Source organism: Mesocricetus auratus, unplaced genomic scaffold (assembly GCF_017639785.1).
Source record: "Mesocricetus auratus isolate SY011 unplaced genomic scaffold, BCM_Maur_2.0 Super-Scaffold_100010, whole genome shotgun sequence".
Taxonomy (NCBI): Eukaryota; Metazoa; Chordata; class Mammalia; order Rodentia; family Cricetidae; genus Mesocricetus; species Mesocricetus auratus.
In genome coordinates, this window is record NW_024429194.1 from 17,431,212 (window position 1) to 17,446,238 (window position 15,027).

At 55.8% G+C, this 15,027-nt stretch overlaps 1 protein-coding gene across 1 annotated transcript in view; it reads right to left on the reverse strand.

The window, feature by feature from the left end:
* Gpc1 (glypican 1) overlaps positions 1-12,042 on the reverse strand; it is a 29,437-nt gene extending 17,395 nt beyond the window's left edge. The window contains exon 1 of the mRNA XM_005077215.4: positions 11,642-12,042. Coding sequence (XP_005077272.1) covers positions 11,642-11,807 — 166 coding nt within the window. The 5' untranslated portion in view covers positions 11,808-12,042. The remainder of the gene's footprint in view (positions 1-11,641) is intronic.
* Positions 12,043-15,027: the final 2,985 nt, after the last annotated feature.

Genomic DNA, 15,027 nt, shown 5'->3' on the forward strand with positions numbered 1-15,027 from the left:
TAGAGATCTGGGCACAGAACTTGGTTGCACCCTGACACCCAGAATGGACTGTGTCTCTCAGGGCAGCTCAGAGAGCTCTACTCCAGGGAGCAGGCTCAGGCTAAGGCACCCCACACTGGATTCACAGAGCTGACTTCCAGCCCTTCCCTGCTTCAGAAACAGGCACTACACTCACCGTCACTGGGATAACACCACCCTAGTGATGGTTAGTGTATCAATCTGATAGGAGGTAGAATCATCTAGAAGATAAACTCCTGCGTATGTCTTGGGGAAGTTTTATAGGTTGGGTTGAAATGGAAGACCCGTTAGACATATGGGCAGTACCTTCTCTTGGGCTGTGGTCTTAGACTGAATAAAAATGAAAAAGAGTGTTGGGGATGTGATTTGGTGGTAGAACACTTGCCTAGCACACACAAGCTGTGGGCTGGAGCCTGTCCTGGATGGTTTTATGCCAACTTGACACAAGATAGATTCATTTGGGAAAAGGGAACTTCAGTTGAAAAAAAAAATGCCTCCATTTGAATGGAGTGCATTTTCTTAATTAGTGATTGGTGAGGGAGGGTCTAGACCACTGTGGGTGGTGCCACTCCTGAGCTATACGAAAGCAGGCTGAGTAAGCCCCGGTGAACAAGCCAGTAAGCAGCACTCTTCCATGGCCTCTGCATCAGCTCTGTTTGAGTTCCTGTCTTGACGTGTCTCTGCAAGAGTATGAATTGAAGGTTGTAAGCCAAAACAAACTCTTTGCTTCCCAAATCCTTTATAGTCATGGTATTTAATCTCAGCAATAACCTAAGACAGATTTCTGTGGTGATATATTGTTTATGATCTAATAAAGCCACTGAAGATGAGAATGCAAAGCTAACCACAGCCACAGAAGTTGGACGGTGGTCGCACACACCTTTGATCCCAGGACTCAGGAGACAAGAGGCAGATGGATCTTTATGAGTTCAAGGCCAACTGGGGCTACATGAGAGTGAATCAATCTAAAAGAGAAACACAGCTCATGCCTTTAGTCCCAGCACTAGGAGGTGTATAAGAAGGAGCCCAGGGTCTCACGCAGCATTCAGTATTCAATCTCAGGGCAATTAGTCTCCAATCACACTGAGGCCAGGGATCTCCCCAGCCTGGGTAGAGGTAAGAGCTGTCTAGTGGTTGGCTGCTTTGCTTTTCTGATCTTTAGCTTTAACTCCAATATCTGCGTCTGGGTTTTTATTATTTGAAAAACAGATTCTCACTGCTACAACAAAACAAAACAAAACAAAGGGAGAAACCACGCTGAGTACCAGCACTTACTACCTGCCTCCTGACTGTGGCAATACTGTGAGTAGCTACCTCAAGCTCCGCCCCCTGTCATCTTCCCAATTCTGATGGACTGCACCCTTGAACTGGAAGTCAAAACACATTCTGCTTTGTCAGGCATTTTGTTGCAGTAGGAACAAAGTAGCTAATATACTCCTCTCACCTCACGTAGTACTCCTGTGACTAGACCCTTCTCTGCCACTCAATGTCCAGGAAAACCCATCCCTTCCAGTAGTCATCAGTGGCAGGCTCTTGCCAAGGGTTTCAGCCACATTGTAGCAGTGGACGATCCTTTCACCCCGCTGAAGCCACGCCCACCTAGCTTCTTCCAGTCCCTTCTACAAGGCCTCTCTCTGTTTCTTTCAATAGCAGGCCAGACTTTGCTTTTCTGATGCTCTTGGCTTTGCCTACGGATCCTGGTAACTTTTGTGGGAAACAGAGGCTGGTTCCTCAGTTCAATGCAAAGCGCTCTACGTGCCCAGCCAAAGGAGAGTCCCACAAGCTAACACAAAAGGCTGCGACCTTCATACACTGACTAGACAGGTGACCAGAGCTTCTTAAGCCACCTTGATGACACATCAGGGGGAAGCCAGAGACGCACAGCAAGACTTTGGTCTGGGAGCTCTGGGCCTGTCCTGTGCAGCCTGGGGATGGGACACCCAGACAGATGTGTGGCTGTCAGCCTCAGCGCTGACATTATGATGCCCCCATTTCCCAGCACCCCCCACCCAGTACTGGGGACAGAGCACAGGGTCTTGCATGTGCTAGGCCAGAGTTCCAGGACTATGTCACACTTATTATTACTGTGCGTGTCCGTGTGTATGTGTGGAGTGTGCGTGCCATGGTGCTCCATGTGGAGGTCACAGGACTAAGTCACACTTACTATTACTGTGCGTGTCCGTGTGTATGTGTGGAGTGTGCATCATGGTGCTACATGTGGAGGTCACAGGACTAAGTCACACTGTTACTGTGCGTGTCTGTGTGTATGTATGGAGTGTGCGTCACGGTGCTCCATGTGGCGGTCACAGGACTAAGTCACACTTATTATTATTGTGCGTGTCCGTGTGTATGTGTGGAGTGTGCGTCACGGTGCTCCGTGTGGAGGTCACAGGACTAAGTCACACTTACTATTACTGTGCGTGTCCGTGTGTATGTGTGGAGTGTACATCACGGTGCTCCGTGTGGCGGTCACAGGACTAAGTCACACTTACTATTATTGTGCGTGTCCGTGTGTATGTGTGAAGTGTGGGTCACGGTGCTCCGTGTGGAGGTCACAGGACTAAGTCACACTGTTACTGTGCGTGTCTGTGTGTATGTATGGAGTGTGCGTCACGGTGCTCCGTGTGGCGGTCACAGGACTAAGTCACACTTACTATTATTGTGCGTGTCTGTGTGTATGTGTGGAGTGTGCGTCATGGTGCTCCGTGTGGAGGTCACAGGACGACTCTGTGCAGTCAGTTCTCTCCTTCCGCTTTCACATGGGCTCTGGGGACAACCAGGGCTTCAGCTTGTGCAGCAAATGCTTTGCCTACAGAGCCACTCTGCACCCCGCAACCATGTCCTTTTCATACTTTTCAATGACCCGAGCAACAACTGGTCATGGGTGAAGCGAGGCCACACGCTCACAGGGAAAGTGACACCTGCTTGTCTTTGCGGACCCTACCAGCTGCACAGCCTGAGGGTGCTGTCTGCTGCCACGTTTCAGCACCAAGAACAGCACCCAACACGCAGTAGGTGCTCCAGCGCCCCTGAGGTTTCAAGGGCCTTTTGAACCCACCAAGCCTCATCACTGTCCAGGCTGGCCATCAGTCATTCCTCGGCCCAGCCTCACAGGGGCAGGCTTCCTAGCCGCAGACTGGCACTGCCCCACCAGTTTGCCACACAGCTGGACTTGGACTCTGTTCTGGGCCCCAGTGCCACCTGGTGGAGGCTGTCAACTCTTCAAGACAAGAGTTTAGTTTTGAGGTATGAAATGAGAGGACCGTGGAAGTCATTTAGAGCTTCCCTTTGACCCAAGGAGCTAGTCTCTATTTCTTATAAAACTCAGTGGGCATTCATCAGAATGTTACCGGACACAGTGGTGCACCATTCCCCACGAATACCCTGTGTTGTGAGACCTGGCAGTTGGTTTAATGTCCATTGGAGTTTCCAACTTGTGGTGGTTCCATTTTCCAATCTATCTGCTACAAAAGTAAAGGGACATGAGAATATTGGCAGTTTCTACATGGGCCAAGCCCCGGGGCCTATTGTTCCTAGCAAGGACATGCTGCAGCCTGGGTGGGAGTCAGTCTCCTTACCCACATCCTTGAGCTCTGAGTTCCATCTGTGATCCTGTAAGAACCCCTGGCTCACACTCTCCTGCTTACCGCCTATTTGTCAACCCCTGGATTCAACTCCATTTCCTCTCCCCATCCCTGACTTTGCTGGGCCTGCAGCTCCCACACAAGTACTTCTCCTGGTGCTGCTGATGGTTGTGGGAGATGCTACCGATTCCTGGGGGAAGCCTGCTAAAAACACAGTGGCCACTAACTTCTAGGAACAGCTGCATGGCCGACCCATGCAGTGGGTCCTGGTTAGGACTATCACCTCACGGGGCTGGAGAGATGGCTCAGTGGTTAAGAGCACTGACTGTTCTCCCAGACGACCCGGGTTCAATTCCCAGCACCCACATGGCAACTCACAATTGTTTGTAACTCCAGTTCCCAGGGACCTCACACAGACATTTATGCACCAATGCACATGATTTAAAATAAATAAATTATATATATATGGCTATCACCTCACTCATGGAGTGGTATGCCCAGAGTATCTGACCCATGGCCACTGGCCCACAGTCCCATGTGCATACACATTGGATGAGATGTGCCAACCTGGAGCTCTAAGATACCAGGATGTACACAGGGTTCTGGGTACTGATCCAATGAGAGGAGGGGAGAGGCAGTGGTTAGAAATGGCGCATTACTAGGAATTTCGCTAACTTAGTAAGAATTACGATGAATTACTAAGAGCCTCATTCATTTAGATACCTGTGTGGTCCAGTGTGTCCCGAGCTCCATGGCAACTGCAGACGTGTGAACACCTGAGGCAACCCTGGCAGCAAGTGGCATCAGCTTTCTCTCCAGAGACTGGCATATGGTCACAGGTGGGCAGGATGTACTCCCTGCAGCCCCCAGAGCCTCTGGTGGGCACCTGTGGCCAAGATGCTTGAGGAAACACTCAGACGTCACCACAGTTCACCGTGCAGATGGACCATGGGTAGCCACAGACAATGAAGATGCCCCAGACACAGCACGAAGGACCACTCAGAGACCACAGCCTGGGATGTGATCCTGATCTGTCTTCGATGACTAGGAAGAATACTTCTAAAGGTGTTTCTGAGGCTTCAGTGAGCCAGGACAGCTTATGGGGATGTGGGCCACCAGCACCCTCCAGTCTCACATCTGGTAGTGCTGCAACTCGAACACACCATCCTCACTGTAGGCCACTGGCTGTGGCTGAGGCTCGGGGCCACAATCCTGTAGTCTGGAGATCCTGGAAGCCCCAACTAAGTTTCTCACTAGAACTTAAATGTGTTGAGTCAGGGACTGAAAGGGAAAAAAGTCTTGCGCCTTCCAGCCTGGCCAGCTTTCCACTGTCCCCTCAGGAGGAGGCAGGCCAGTTTGGCTCCCGCATCTGTGAGCAGTGAAGGGCTAGCTCTGACCTTAAGAGATCTACCTGGGTGTGGCCAGCCGAGGATGGGCCGAGCTTGTGCCTCTGTTGGCTCAGCCAGCTAGCCAAGATGATGTGTCCTCACATGGCCCCCGAGGACCCATCCCCTCTGAACCTGATCCTCCTGGTACAGGCTTCTGATGCCGTAGTCCTCTGTCCCTTCTGTGCCCGAGGGAGTCTGAGGCCCAAGAACCAGATCTGCACCCTATGATCTCACCCTTGTGGCTTGGACACCACTTTCAGCACTTATGAGACGGGCCCACCTGAAGGATGTATCCTGTGTTTCATTCACAGTGTAAGTGCCCACATCGGCTGGTACCCACACAGGCACTTGCCAAGTCTGCACTGGGACAGTGACCCACTCAGAATGGGAGCTGGTTAGGGCAGCAGACTCCCAGTGAGGAGGCTCTGCCCTGGGCTCCATCTCTGGGACTTAGTTTCACATGTGCAGAGGTTCCTTTCTGAGCCACCTAGACACAGGACCTTGCGTTGGCCTGGGGCCAACTGAGCTCGCTTCATCCACCTGTGGTGCCCACATGAAGACACAGCAGGCTGACCTTCTGTCATTGGCCTCTAGGTTGAGTTCATAGAGGGCTTGGGCTCTGTCCCTGTTTTCCTCTGTCTCGGCTCTGGCTTCCCAGGGTGGGGGGAGGTTGGGCAGATGGCCAGAGAGCAAGACTGATGGAGCCCCCAGGGGCTGCCCTGTCACCTGGCCAAGTCCCCAGAATCTAGGGAGCACTCTCCACAAATGAGCAGCGGCCTGCTTGGCTGGTCCGTGCCCCGGGGGAGGCGGCCTTCTTGGCACACCGTGGGGCTCTCCACCAAACCCAGTCTGTCCCGCCCCTTGCTCTTCTGCTGTCCTCTGAGAGGCTGCCTGAGGGTTGAGCCTCCAGTCTGGCTTGACTCTTCTGCTCACAGGTGGCCTGTCTGAGGTACACCGGTACCACTGCCAGCCAGCCAGCCAGCTAGGGGTCTTCAGGCCACAACCTCATTACCCACCCACCCTGGTTCTGTGACATACCACAGACACCTGTCACTGGGTCAGCAGTTACAGCTGATAGAGCACTGTCAGACCTAGAGTATCAGAGAACCCTGGCCTGCCACCTGACATGGAAGAGGTTCTTCACGGAGGCAGAGGCAGCCATGGAGAGAGAAAGCTCTGAGGAGAAGGGCTTCAGGTCGGCGGGCAAAGAGCAGGCGGGGAGAGGTCTGAGTGCAGCAGAGAGCCCAGAGCCCAGATCTCCGCAGCCAGACGGAAAGGCCCAACGAGTGCCGAGAATGAGATGTGGTATCACGGTGCCATCCCTTGCTGATCTGCGTCCCCAAAACCTGTATGTGGAAGTACGACTCCTCCACCCAAATTAAGAAGATAATTTTATTTGGGTATGAGGGCACAGCAGACATTAACTATTGAGAGCATTTGAGCAGGCCCTAACCCAAGGTGACTGGTGTTTTCATAAGAAGTCTAGAGTAGCTATATGGGAGATGCTATGTGAAGATGAAGGTATGGGTTTGTAAGCCGGGGCACCAGAAAAGTCAGGATGCTGGGAGAGGCAGAAAGGGCCCAGCCTGGTGCCTGGGTGGCAGGCTCCCAGTATCTCAAACCAGGAGGCAATAAATTAAATGTCCACAGTTACACCTTTCTGTTTCCTGTACCGTGGCTCTGAGACAGGGAAATGCTGACAATTTCTAGGGCAGCTCCTCTGCTTGGCACACAGGGAGAATTTGGAGTATTCACCACATGAATGGACCTAAGACCTGCTCAGGTGAGATTCAAAGTAGGAATCTTGTATGTGCTTGTCAGGGAACACTGGGGACAACAGTGGCAGAAGTGCCCCTAGGTGGGCACAGGAGGAATCGGCCTGGAGGGGGTAGAGGTCATATGCCAGAGGCATGGGCAGCCAGTGGGAGATAATGCTGAGGGCATAGGCAGAGGAGGTAAGTCTGCTTGGTCCCTAAGGGAGTCGGTGGGTGGCATCGTGTTCCTCTCACACTCAAGAGTTCCCTGGCATGTAGGTAAGGATGGAGAACAGCTAAGAGATCTAGACACCCCCCTCTCACCCCTGGCTGCACTGTGCTCTCACCTAGAACAGCAGCCTCTTTGTGGGGTGGGGAGGACCCAGGGGACCGTGTCTCAACACTCTCACACAGGAGACTTCGATTGCGACAGGTGTCTGCCCAGGCCGTCTCCTAAACACCACCAAGAAGGGCTGCCAGCAGGGCATCGGCAAGGTGCTCTGTCTTGGGGTAGGAGTCATCCGCTTGGAGCCACTAAAGATGAATAGCATCCTACACCAGATGACTGTGCCCACAGCCAGTTAGCTCTGGGCCGGAGAGAGACTAACTCGGGGGCGGGGGCCTCGGCCTCGGTTCTGACATAGGAAAGACTCTGAAATCACTCTGGACTCAGTCTGAAGAGGACAGTCTGGCTTAAGGAGGCGTCCCCTTTCCCTGCCCATCTCTTACTGCACAGGTGACAGCCGTGTTTCAGGACCATCATGGTATAAGAGAAGGTGTGTTCATATAGTGACTGAACCTACCTGGTTCTAAAGCTCAGCTCTGCTGCTTGGCATGCATGCCAGTATATTCCCGATGCTTTCGGGGTGGGGTGGGGGCTTCCAAGGCCAGGGGCAGGCCTGTCACCAGAAGCTTGCACTAGCAGTAGCCTAGGACCAATAACACCGGCAGACCCACCTGCCACAGTCCTTGCTTGCCTTGGGTACGGCGCTTCTATCTGTCTGCTATTCTTTTGGGACTTGGCCCCATGTAGATCAGCTTGCCCCTCCCAGCTGTTGACAGTCTGGTAGTGGTGATGGTGGGTCCTGTCCTTGACTGACAAGAAGCACAACCAGGGTACCTTTGTGCGCACTCCGGGGCCACGTGTGTCACATGCCTCGAGCCTGGGAAGTCATTCTGGTCAGTTCAGAGAATTTCTAGAGCCTAAGTATCAGAGCGCAGAATATAGCTGAGAGGCCACCAGGCTTGCATTGCACAATCCCACCTCAGGTCTCTAAGCTGAGAGAGCACGAGTCTTCCAGAACAGAGCCCGGGGAAAGGAGGTGTGCTCCAGCTTTGTGGAGGTATAGCTGCTAGCACAGACTTTGGAATTAGCCAGACAGTGCCCCGAGTGAGGCATGTGGCCTCTCTGGCCTGGATGTCCTTCTCTGTCCCTCTCATGAAGCGCTCATGGAATGGTTGTGAAAGTGCATCTTTGGAGCCCAGTCCACAACGAACACTCTCAGCTGATGGACACCATCAACTGCGCGGTTGTGTTAACTCTACAGAAAGCCCCTGGGGACCAAGAGAGGGTGTTTCCATGGAGAAGCAGGATGGCCTGTCCAGCTTGGGAGCCTCAGTGCTACAGCAAGGACCCAGGCCATTGCATCACACACGGCCCTGCTGGATCAGGGTTCCCTGGGGCACACAGAAGCCCGGCCGTTATGCTGGGGATGATGAAAGCCAAGCCCCTAGCAGCACGCCACGGGATGTGGACCACCTTGGGTTTCGTGCTGAGCCACAAAGGGGGTGTCTCTTCCTGGCCGGAATAGGCCACACAGAAACTTCTGGTCCAGAGTGGGGAATGTGCCAGTGACTTCTGAGAGCCACAGACCTCAAGTGAGGGAGACATTCTGTTGGGCTCTAGAGAAAGCCAGGCAACTCTTTCTAAGAGGTGGGAAGGGCCCACAGGCCCAAGGACCTCAGATTCTCAAGCACTATTGTATAGAAGGCCAGAGCCCACATAGAGAACTAAGAGTTTTGCTGGGGTTTGGGGGCTACTCAGTGTGTATCCGGTATGAGGTACCCCCCCCCCCGGCCAGCAGGCAGGAACACTGTGACATTGGGCAGTTCTGAGGTTTTCTGATGCCCAGCCCCACTTCTGCCCAGGCTGGAGACCTTTGCTCTCTGGAGGCCTCCTTCAGCCTCTATCCCCACCCCAGGCTGCAGTACAGCAGCCGTGAGGCAGGAGAAGGACATATCCGTCTACAGTTGTTCACTGTGAACCTGCTTGGGACCAGTGGCCTGGACGGCTTTGTGGTGACAGCAGAGACTAAGTAGGGGTGGTCCCTGACCCTGGAGGCCAAAGTGGACACCCTGGTACCGTACTGACAATATGGGGCGCATTTAGTAACACTCATGTTCCAGAACAGTCCTGCCAGTCAGGAGAGGCTTGCTTGATCATGGCTATGATTCAGCAGTGGGCTCCTAGCAACTTCACACAGACCTTGCTCCACTGCGGGGTCCTGGAATAGAGGGAGGACACCACCATAGTGTGGGCGTCCCCTGGCTGCTTCTCATCTATCACTGCTACTGAACAGGCCACCCCTGTTAGATAAGAGTGAAGTCTCCTGTTAACTACTGCTATTTCTGGTCCCCAAGACAGGGGCAGGAAAGGCTACCCAAGTGCCCATGGCCCACCCTTCCCCTCTCCCAACCACCCACTGACCCCCAGCAGAACCTCAGCAGGTATCTAGCCCCCGGGGGATCCCCGTACTCCTTAGAGGAGAACGTTCTTTGGAAATCTGGATTGGGACCGCAGGAAAAGACTCAGAGGATTTAAGAGCTCTAGGGAGGACTATGCCATCAGGGGCCACCAGAGGGCGCCTGGTCCTTGGAGTCCAGGTCTGGTGGCACAGAACCAGACAGGACCCTGAGCTTGGCTGCCCCTTGGGCTCTGGCTTATCCCGGAGGTCACCCTGCTTCTCTTAGTCTGTGTGTTAATACTCTCTTCGGTGCTCCGGGGCTTGTGGAGACTCTCTCTCCCACTCTGAGGGCTGTGAGGTGCAGCCCAAGGGGGTTCCGGGGAAGTGTGGCACCAGTTCTGAGGTGCCCCAATAGGGATGGAGGAAGAACACAGCCCCCAGCCTTGCAAGCCAGTAAGAGGGGTCAACAGACACTGGGCCCCAACTTGTATGCCTGCAGTAATTCTGCAGGGCACCCACACATCCCAGCTGGATGGACAGTGCCCACAGCTGACACAGACATCACCGCATTTTTACTTGTTTTGAGATCCTAACTCCCACACCCCCCAACCCCCGGGCGGTAAGACCCAGAATCTCTGGAAGGCCCACATCTCTGCCTCTTCCCTTTGCCCTCGCCACTGCCCACACTGCCAGTCCTTGCCTTCACCGGCACAGTGTCTGTGGGTAGGCACATTCTTAAGAAGGTCCCCAAGAAGGCATTAAGACGGGTGGGCCTGGCCATGCCATGGGGAGCTGTAGGCTGGAAGGTGTCAGACTGGGGTGTGAGGGGAGCTGGAGTCTGGCAAGGATCAGAGGTAGGCAAGCATGCCCGGGTTTAAGTTCCTATTTATGTGTGTTTGGAGGAGGGGAGGGCAGGACCTCCTGCTGCTGCCAGACACCCAGGTGGTCTGTGCCCGGAGAAGTGCAGGAGGTGTGGCCTTGACATAGCAGGGCTGTCTGCAGAGAGGCATAGAAAGGCCTGTACTAGGGGTACTTGAGGGGAGCTAGCCGAGAGACTGAGGTATCTGTGGGTTCTGTCTCTCCCCAGAGCCTGGCTACTTACTACCACATCACTCCCAAGCAAGGTAAGGCCACAGGCTACCCACTCTGGGTGACAGTCCTGATCTTCCTCGTCCAGAACGACTGTGGTACCACTTGAGCTTGGCTTCTAGCCTGCAAGCCCCTTCAGTTTCGGAAGAACCCTACAGCGGGAATTCCCTGCTCACCAAGGCCCTGGTGTTGCACTTATCCAGGGGAGCTCCACACACATTTAAGGGGGAAGCCTGCGGCTGGGGAGGTCCTTAGGACATTGCATCGGCGCTCCAAGCTCATAAAGATTCGGTTCCCAGAGCTCCTGAGGCAGCAGGGAAGGGAAGGGAGGGGAAGAGCTGCTCCCAGCAGCTGCAGGGCCGAGGCCGCCGCCAGGAGGGCCGCTCTTCTTACAAAGAGATGACAAGGCCCCTGGGCGGGATCCAAGACGCCGACCACCTGCAGCTGGGCTCGTAGCTCCAGGCGGCCCCAAGTGCCCGGCCCGACCACGAGTGTGCAAGGGCAGGGGCGCTGGCGGGCACAAGTTCCTGGGTAGGAATCCCAACGAGCCCTGGGGTCGCCTGAAGCCCACAGAGGGCTCACATTTTCTTGGAATCCAGGCTTGCAGGATAGGATCTCCTCCCATAAATCCCACTTAGGCTGCTCCTGCCGTGGACCCGAGGGAATTCCTAAGTAGAACCTTGAACGCCTCTGGGAGAGGTCCGCATAGAGAAGTTCCCAGCCCTCTGCCACCGGGAGCTGTGCCCCAACAGACCGGCCCACAGCTACCGCTTGCTTCACCGGCACACTGGGCCAAGTCAGGGGCTGAAGACGCCCAGCTCCAAGCCTGACCCGAAGGGAGTGCACCGCGCTGGGGTCAACTCGTTCCTAGCCGGGCCAGAACAGTGCTAAAGGGAAGGAACTCCAGAGCACAGTGACTGGGAACTGGGAAGCAACAGAGCGGATCGGAGCTCAGAGGCGAGGGCCGCGGGGTACAGAGCAGTTGAGGGGCAGAAGGCCACTCCAAGTCTAGGTGGCGGGTTCTGGCGCCCGGGGCTAGCTGCGGCGCGCGGGTCAGGGGCCCAGATCAGACCTCCTGAGTGCTGGGGTCCGGAGCCCCCGGACACTGCCGCGCCCTTACTCACCGGAGATCTCTGCTTGGGGCACGTCGCTCAGGCTAAAGCCCTTGGCCCCGTAGATCTGACGGACTTCGCTGCAGCTCCGGCTCTTGCTGGCGGGGTCCCCGAGGACGCAGGCGACCAGCGCGGCGATCGCGCATAGCAGCCACCAGCCTCTGGCCCGAAGCTCCATGGCGGGGGCCCGTGGCTCCCTGGCCGCCCGCGCGCGCCTCCCTCGCTCCCGGCCGGTCGGCCCGTTCAGCCCAGTCTGCGAAGGGCAGAGCCAAGGTCCCGGCGCGCGCGGCGGCTCGTGGTCCAGTGGCGGCGGCGGCGGCCGAGGAGGCGGAGACAACAAAAGCCGGCTGCGACTGCGGCGCGAGGCGCGAGGCGCGCGAGGTCCAGGCGCTCAGTCGGGCCGCCCAGAGCGCGGCGGGCGAACGCGCAGCCCCGGCTCAGCGCCTCCCCCCGCCGCCCGCCCGGCCCCACGGCGGCCGCGGAGAGGGGCAGGGAGGGGCGGGGAGCGCGGGCGGGAAGAGGGGAGCGCCCGGGCGGGGCTAGGCGGGGCGGGGCGCGGCTGGGGGCACGATCGGGGCGCACCGGGCGCTCCTCTGCTCTCGGGAAGGAGGGGGTGCGTGCAGGCCCTTCCAGTCCACGCGATGTGCTCGGTTGCTGGGGTGGGGGAAGCAAGGGAGGGGGGAACCAGGAATGCAAAGCTGAGTCCAGGGTCCCCGAAGGTGCCTCCCCCCCACCCCCGAAGCCCAGCACTCAGGGCGGAGGCACCACCTGTGGGGGCGGGGGCGGGGCGGGGGGGGACCGCTGAGGCAGGGCTTCCCTCGCCGGACGTGACATCACGTCCTCCCCCGGCCAATCAGGGGTTTCCCCGCCCCCTGCCGAATTCGGCACCTCTTTGCTCCTCTCCATCCTTCTGCGTACCCGGCTTTCTCTTTCAGCGGTTCCACAACTCTGTCTTGGTCCCTCGCTTCCCTGCTCACCTGCACGCCCGAACCCCCAACAGCTCCTACCTCCTTACGCCTTTTCTAGCTGCTCCTGCTCGGCTGCAGTTCTCATTTGATGTGTTTTGGAGGAGGGTGAGGGGGCTGAAGGCGGGAAACTGGCCAAAAAAACTAGCCTTCACCAGCTTAGATGACTTATATGTTGCAGATTGTCAGCGGGTGTTTCGGTCCCCTCTTCGTGACTCTTGGGCGACAAAGCAATGGGACAGAGGCAGGTCTGTGGGCTTGGATGCAGGGTGGCAGATGATCCCTGGAAAGGAGTGGAGTTGGGAGACTATGCAGGGCAGCCCAACCCTAGACATGTTGTGGAGGACGGGCATCAGCTGCCAAGCAGAGCTTCAGGGACGATGGGGGAGGTGGGGAGGGTGCCTGGCACCCCACCTGGGCACTGGTGGTGCTGGGTTTGGAGTTTCTTGCTTGTCTGCTGCCGGTGGCACTGTCTCTCCCGTTTTTCCCTGTGCCCTGTGGGTAAAGGCCTCACAGGCCATCATAGCTGAGGTCAGACTGTGAACCCTGATACATAATCTGGAAATCGGAAGGAAACAAAGGAACTGGCTCACTTGGTTGAGAGTCATAAGATAACGCCTATGCAACAAACGAGTTCAGGGCCCTTGGATTCAGCTGGGTCAGGACCTATGGGTTTGTGACAACACCCGTAATCACTCAATATGCCTCTCCTTTCAGGGCTCCTAAACCGTCAGACTGTCATCTCAGGAGGCTGGGGTTCCTGCCCTAACTGCCAGTGAAGTTACCCCTTCATCCATGCATACAGCCATTACTTGGGAGCAGCAATGGGGACCCAGGCTAGGAGAGCAGATCTCCCCACACCCCTGCCCTGAAACACTTTTCCCGACTCACCAATCCCCTCGCACTGCATGCTGAGGCCTGCCCCTTCTTGTCCAGGCCTGGCAGGCCAGCTTGGGCCCCCTGCCACCTTCAATAGTGCCCTTGCGCCCGACCCAGGCTCCTGCTCGCTTTATGTGCTCCCCATGTGGTCTGGCTCCCCACCACATGCCTGGGTATCAGCGGGCAGCCTCTTGTGGCCTGGGAATTGACTCAGGGTTAAACCTGGCTGAGGCTCAATAGAGCCATTGCATGCCTCTTTGTAACGTGAGCAGTCTAGATACTTCTTCAAGGCAAGTTGAGTGCAGAGCCATTTCTAGACCCCAAATGGCAGATCCCTAGGATACGGCGGCCCTTTCTATGATCCTGGCTCAGCTGATGGCCTGTATAAGGTGACTCCCTCTCCTAGGGACATCCTTATCACTCTACTTGCAAAAGGGCAGCATAGCACCTTCCCTCCAGAGGGATGCTTCTTCCCACATTGGGTTTTCCATAACCTTGAGGGACCAGGTATGTGAGTAGCTCAGGGCCTGCTGTGGAACTGACTGAGGAAGCCAGAGAGCAACATGGAAGGTCCGGCAGGTCCCTAGCAGCCTCCCCTCCCTTGCAGGGCAGGGAACCCAGAATGGCAGTGGCCTTGTTGCTCCCAGAGAGGGGCCATCGGGTGTGTATGTCACCCCAAGGTTAAGATTCTACTCCCACTTTTACTGACCAGGACACTTGACCAAAATGGCAGAAAGCTGCCCAAGAGTCTACCTAGTTAGGTGGCACTTGAGCTAACTCAGCCTAGTATAAAAGGAAACAGACTTGGTACCCAATGGGACCCAGCACTCACCAGCTCTTGGTAGACTCAGCTCACAACAGAGCATCCATCTCTTCTGGGAGTGGACGTTCTTACCATAACATCTGGGATATACCGAATGTGCAGGAAGCAAGCTGCCCCGTTGCTAAGTGCAGTTTTTAGGGTTCACAGAGGTCCTTCATTCTTTTTGGGAGATACTGTGAGGACCTGCCAGTATCTCAGCCCATGTCCAGTACAGAGTTTAAGCCAAGGGGCAGGGAGGGACATAGGCTATCTAGTCCTCTCAGCTTTAGGCAGGCAGGACCTGTCAGCGCCTTGGTGATAAAGAGCAAAGAGGCTGGGAATAATTGTCCAGACAGCAGAAGCTGAGGGGACCTCATGGCAGAGGGGGCCCTGCTGAAGCTGCCCAGATGCAGTCAAGGTGACAAGGCCTCAGGAAAAACAGCGAGAAGAGTCTGCCCACTCTTCAACCCACCGTGCTCAGCGCCTCTTCTGTTCGGCTGTCCTCACCCGTGCGGCCTCCTTCCTTCCTACCCCAAACCTACCAAGGAGGAGGAGTGGTTACAATTTAGAAAAATGGTTGCTGGGAGCACGGGATGCTGGAACCTCATCATGCCTGAGATGAGAGCTGTACCCATCAGACCTTGCCTTACTTGCCTCGGGGCTCTTGGCTGCAGAAATGTAGTCACATATGAGACAACATAGCCAACAACTTAGCTGTCCCTCAGCCAGGCCATGGCACAGCTGGGCACAAG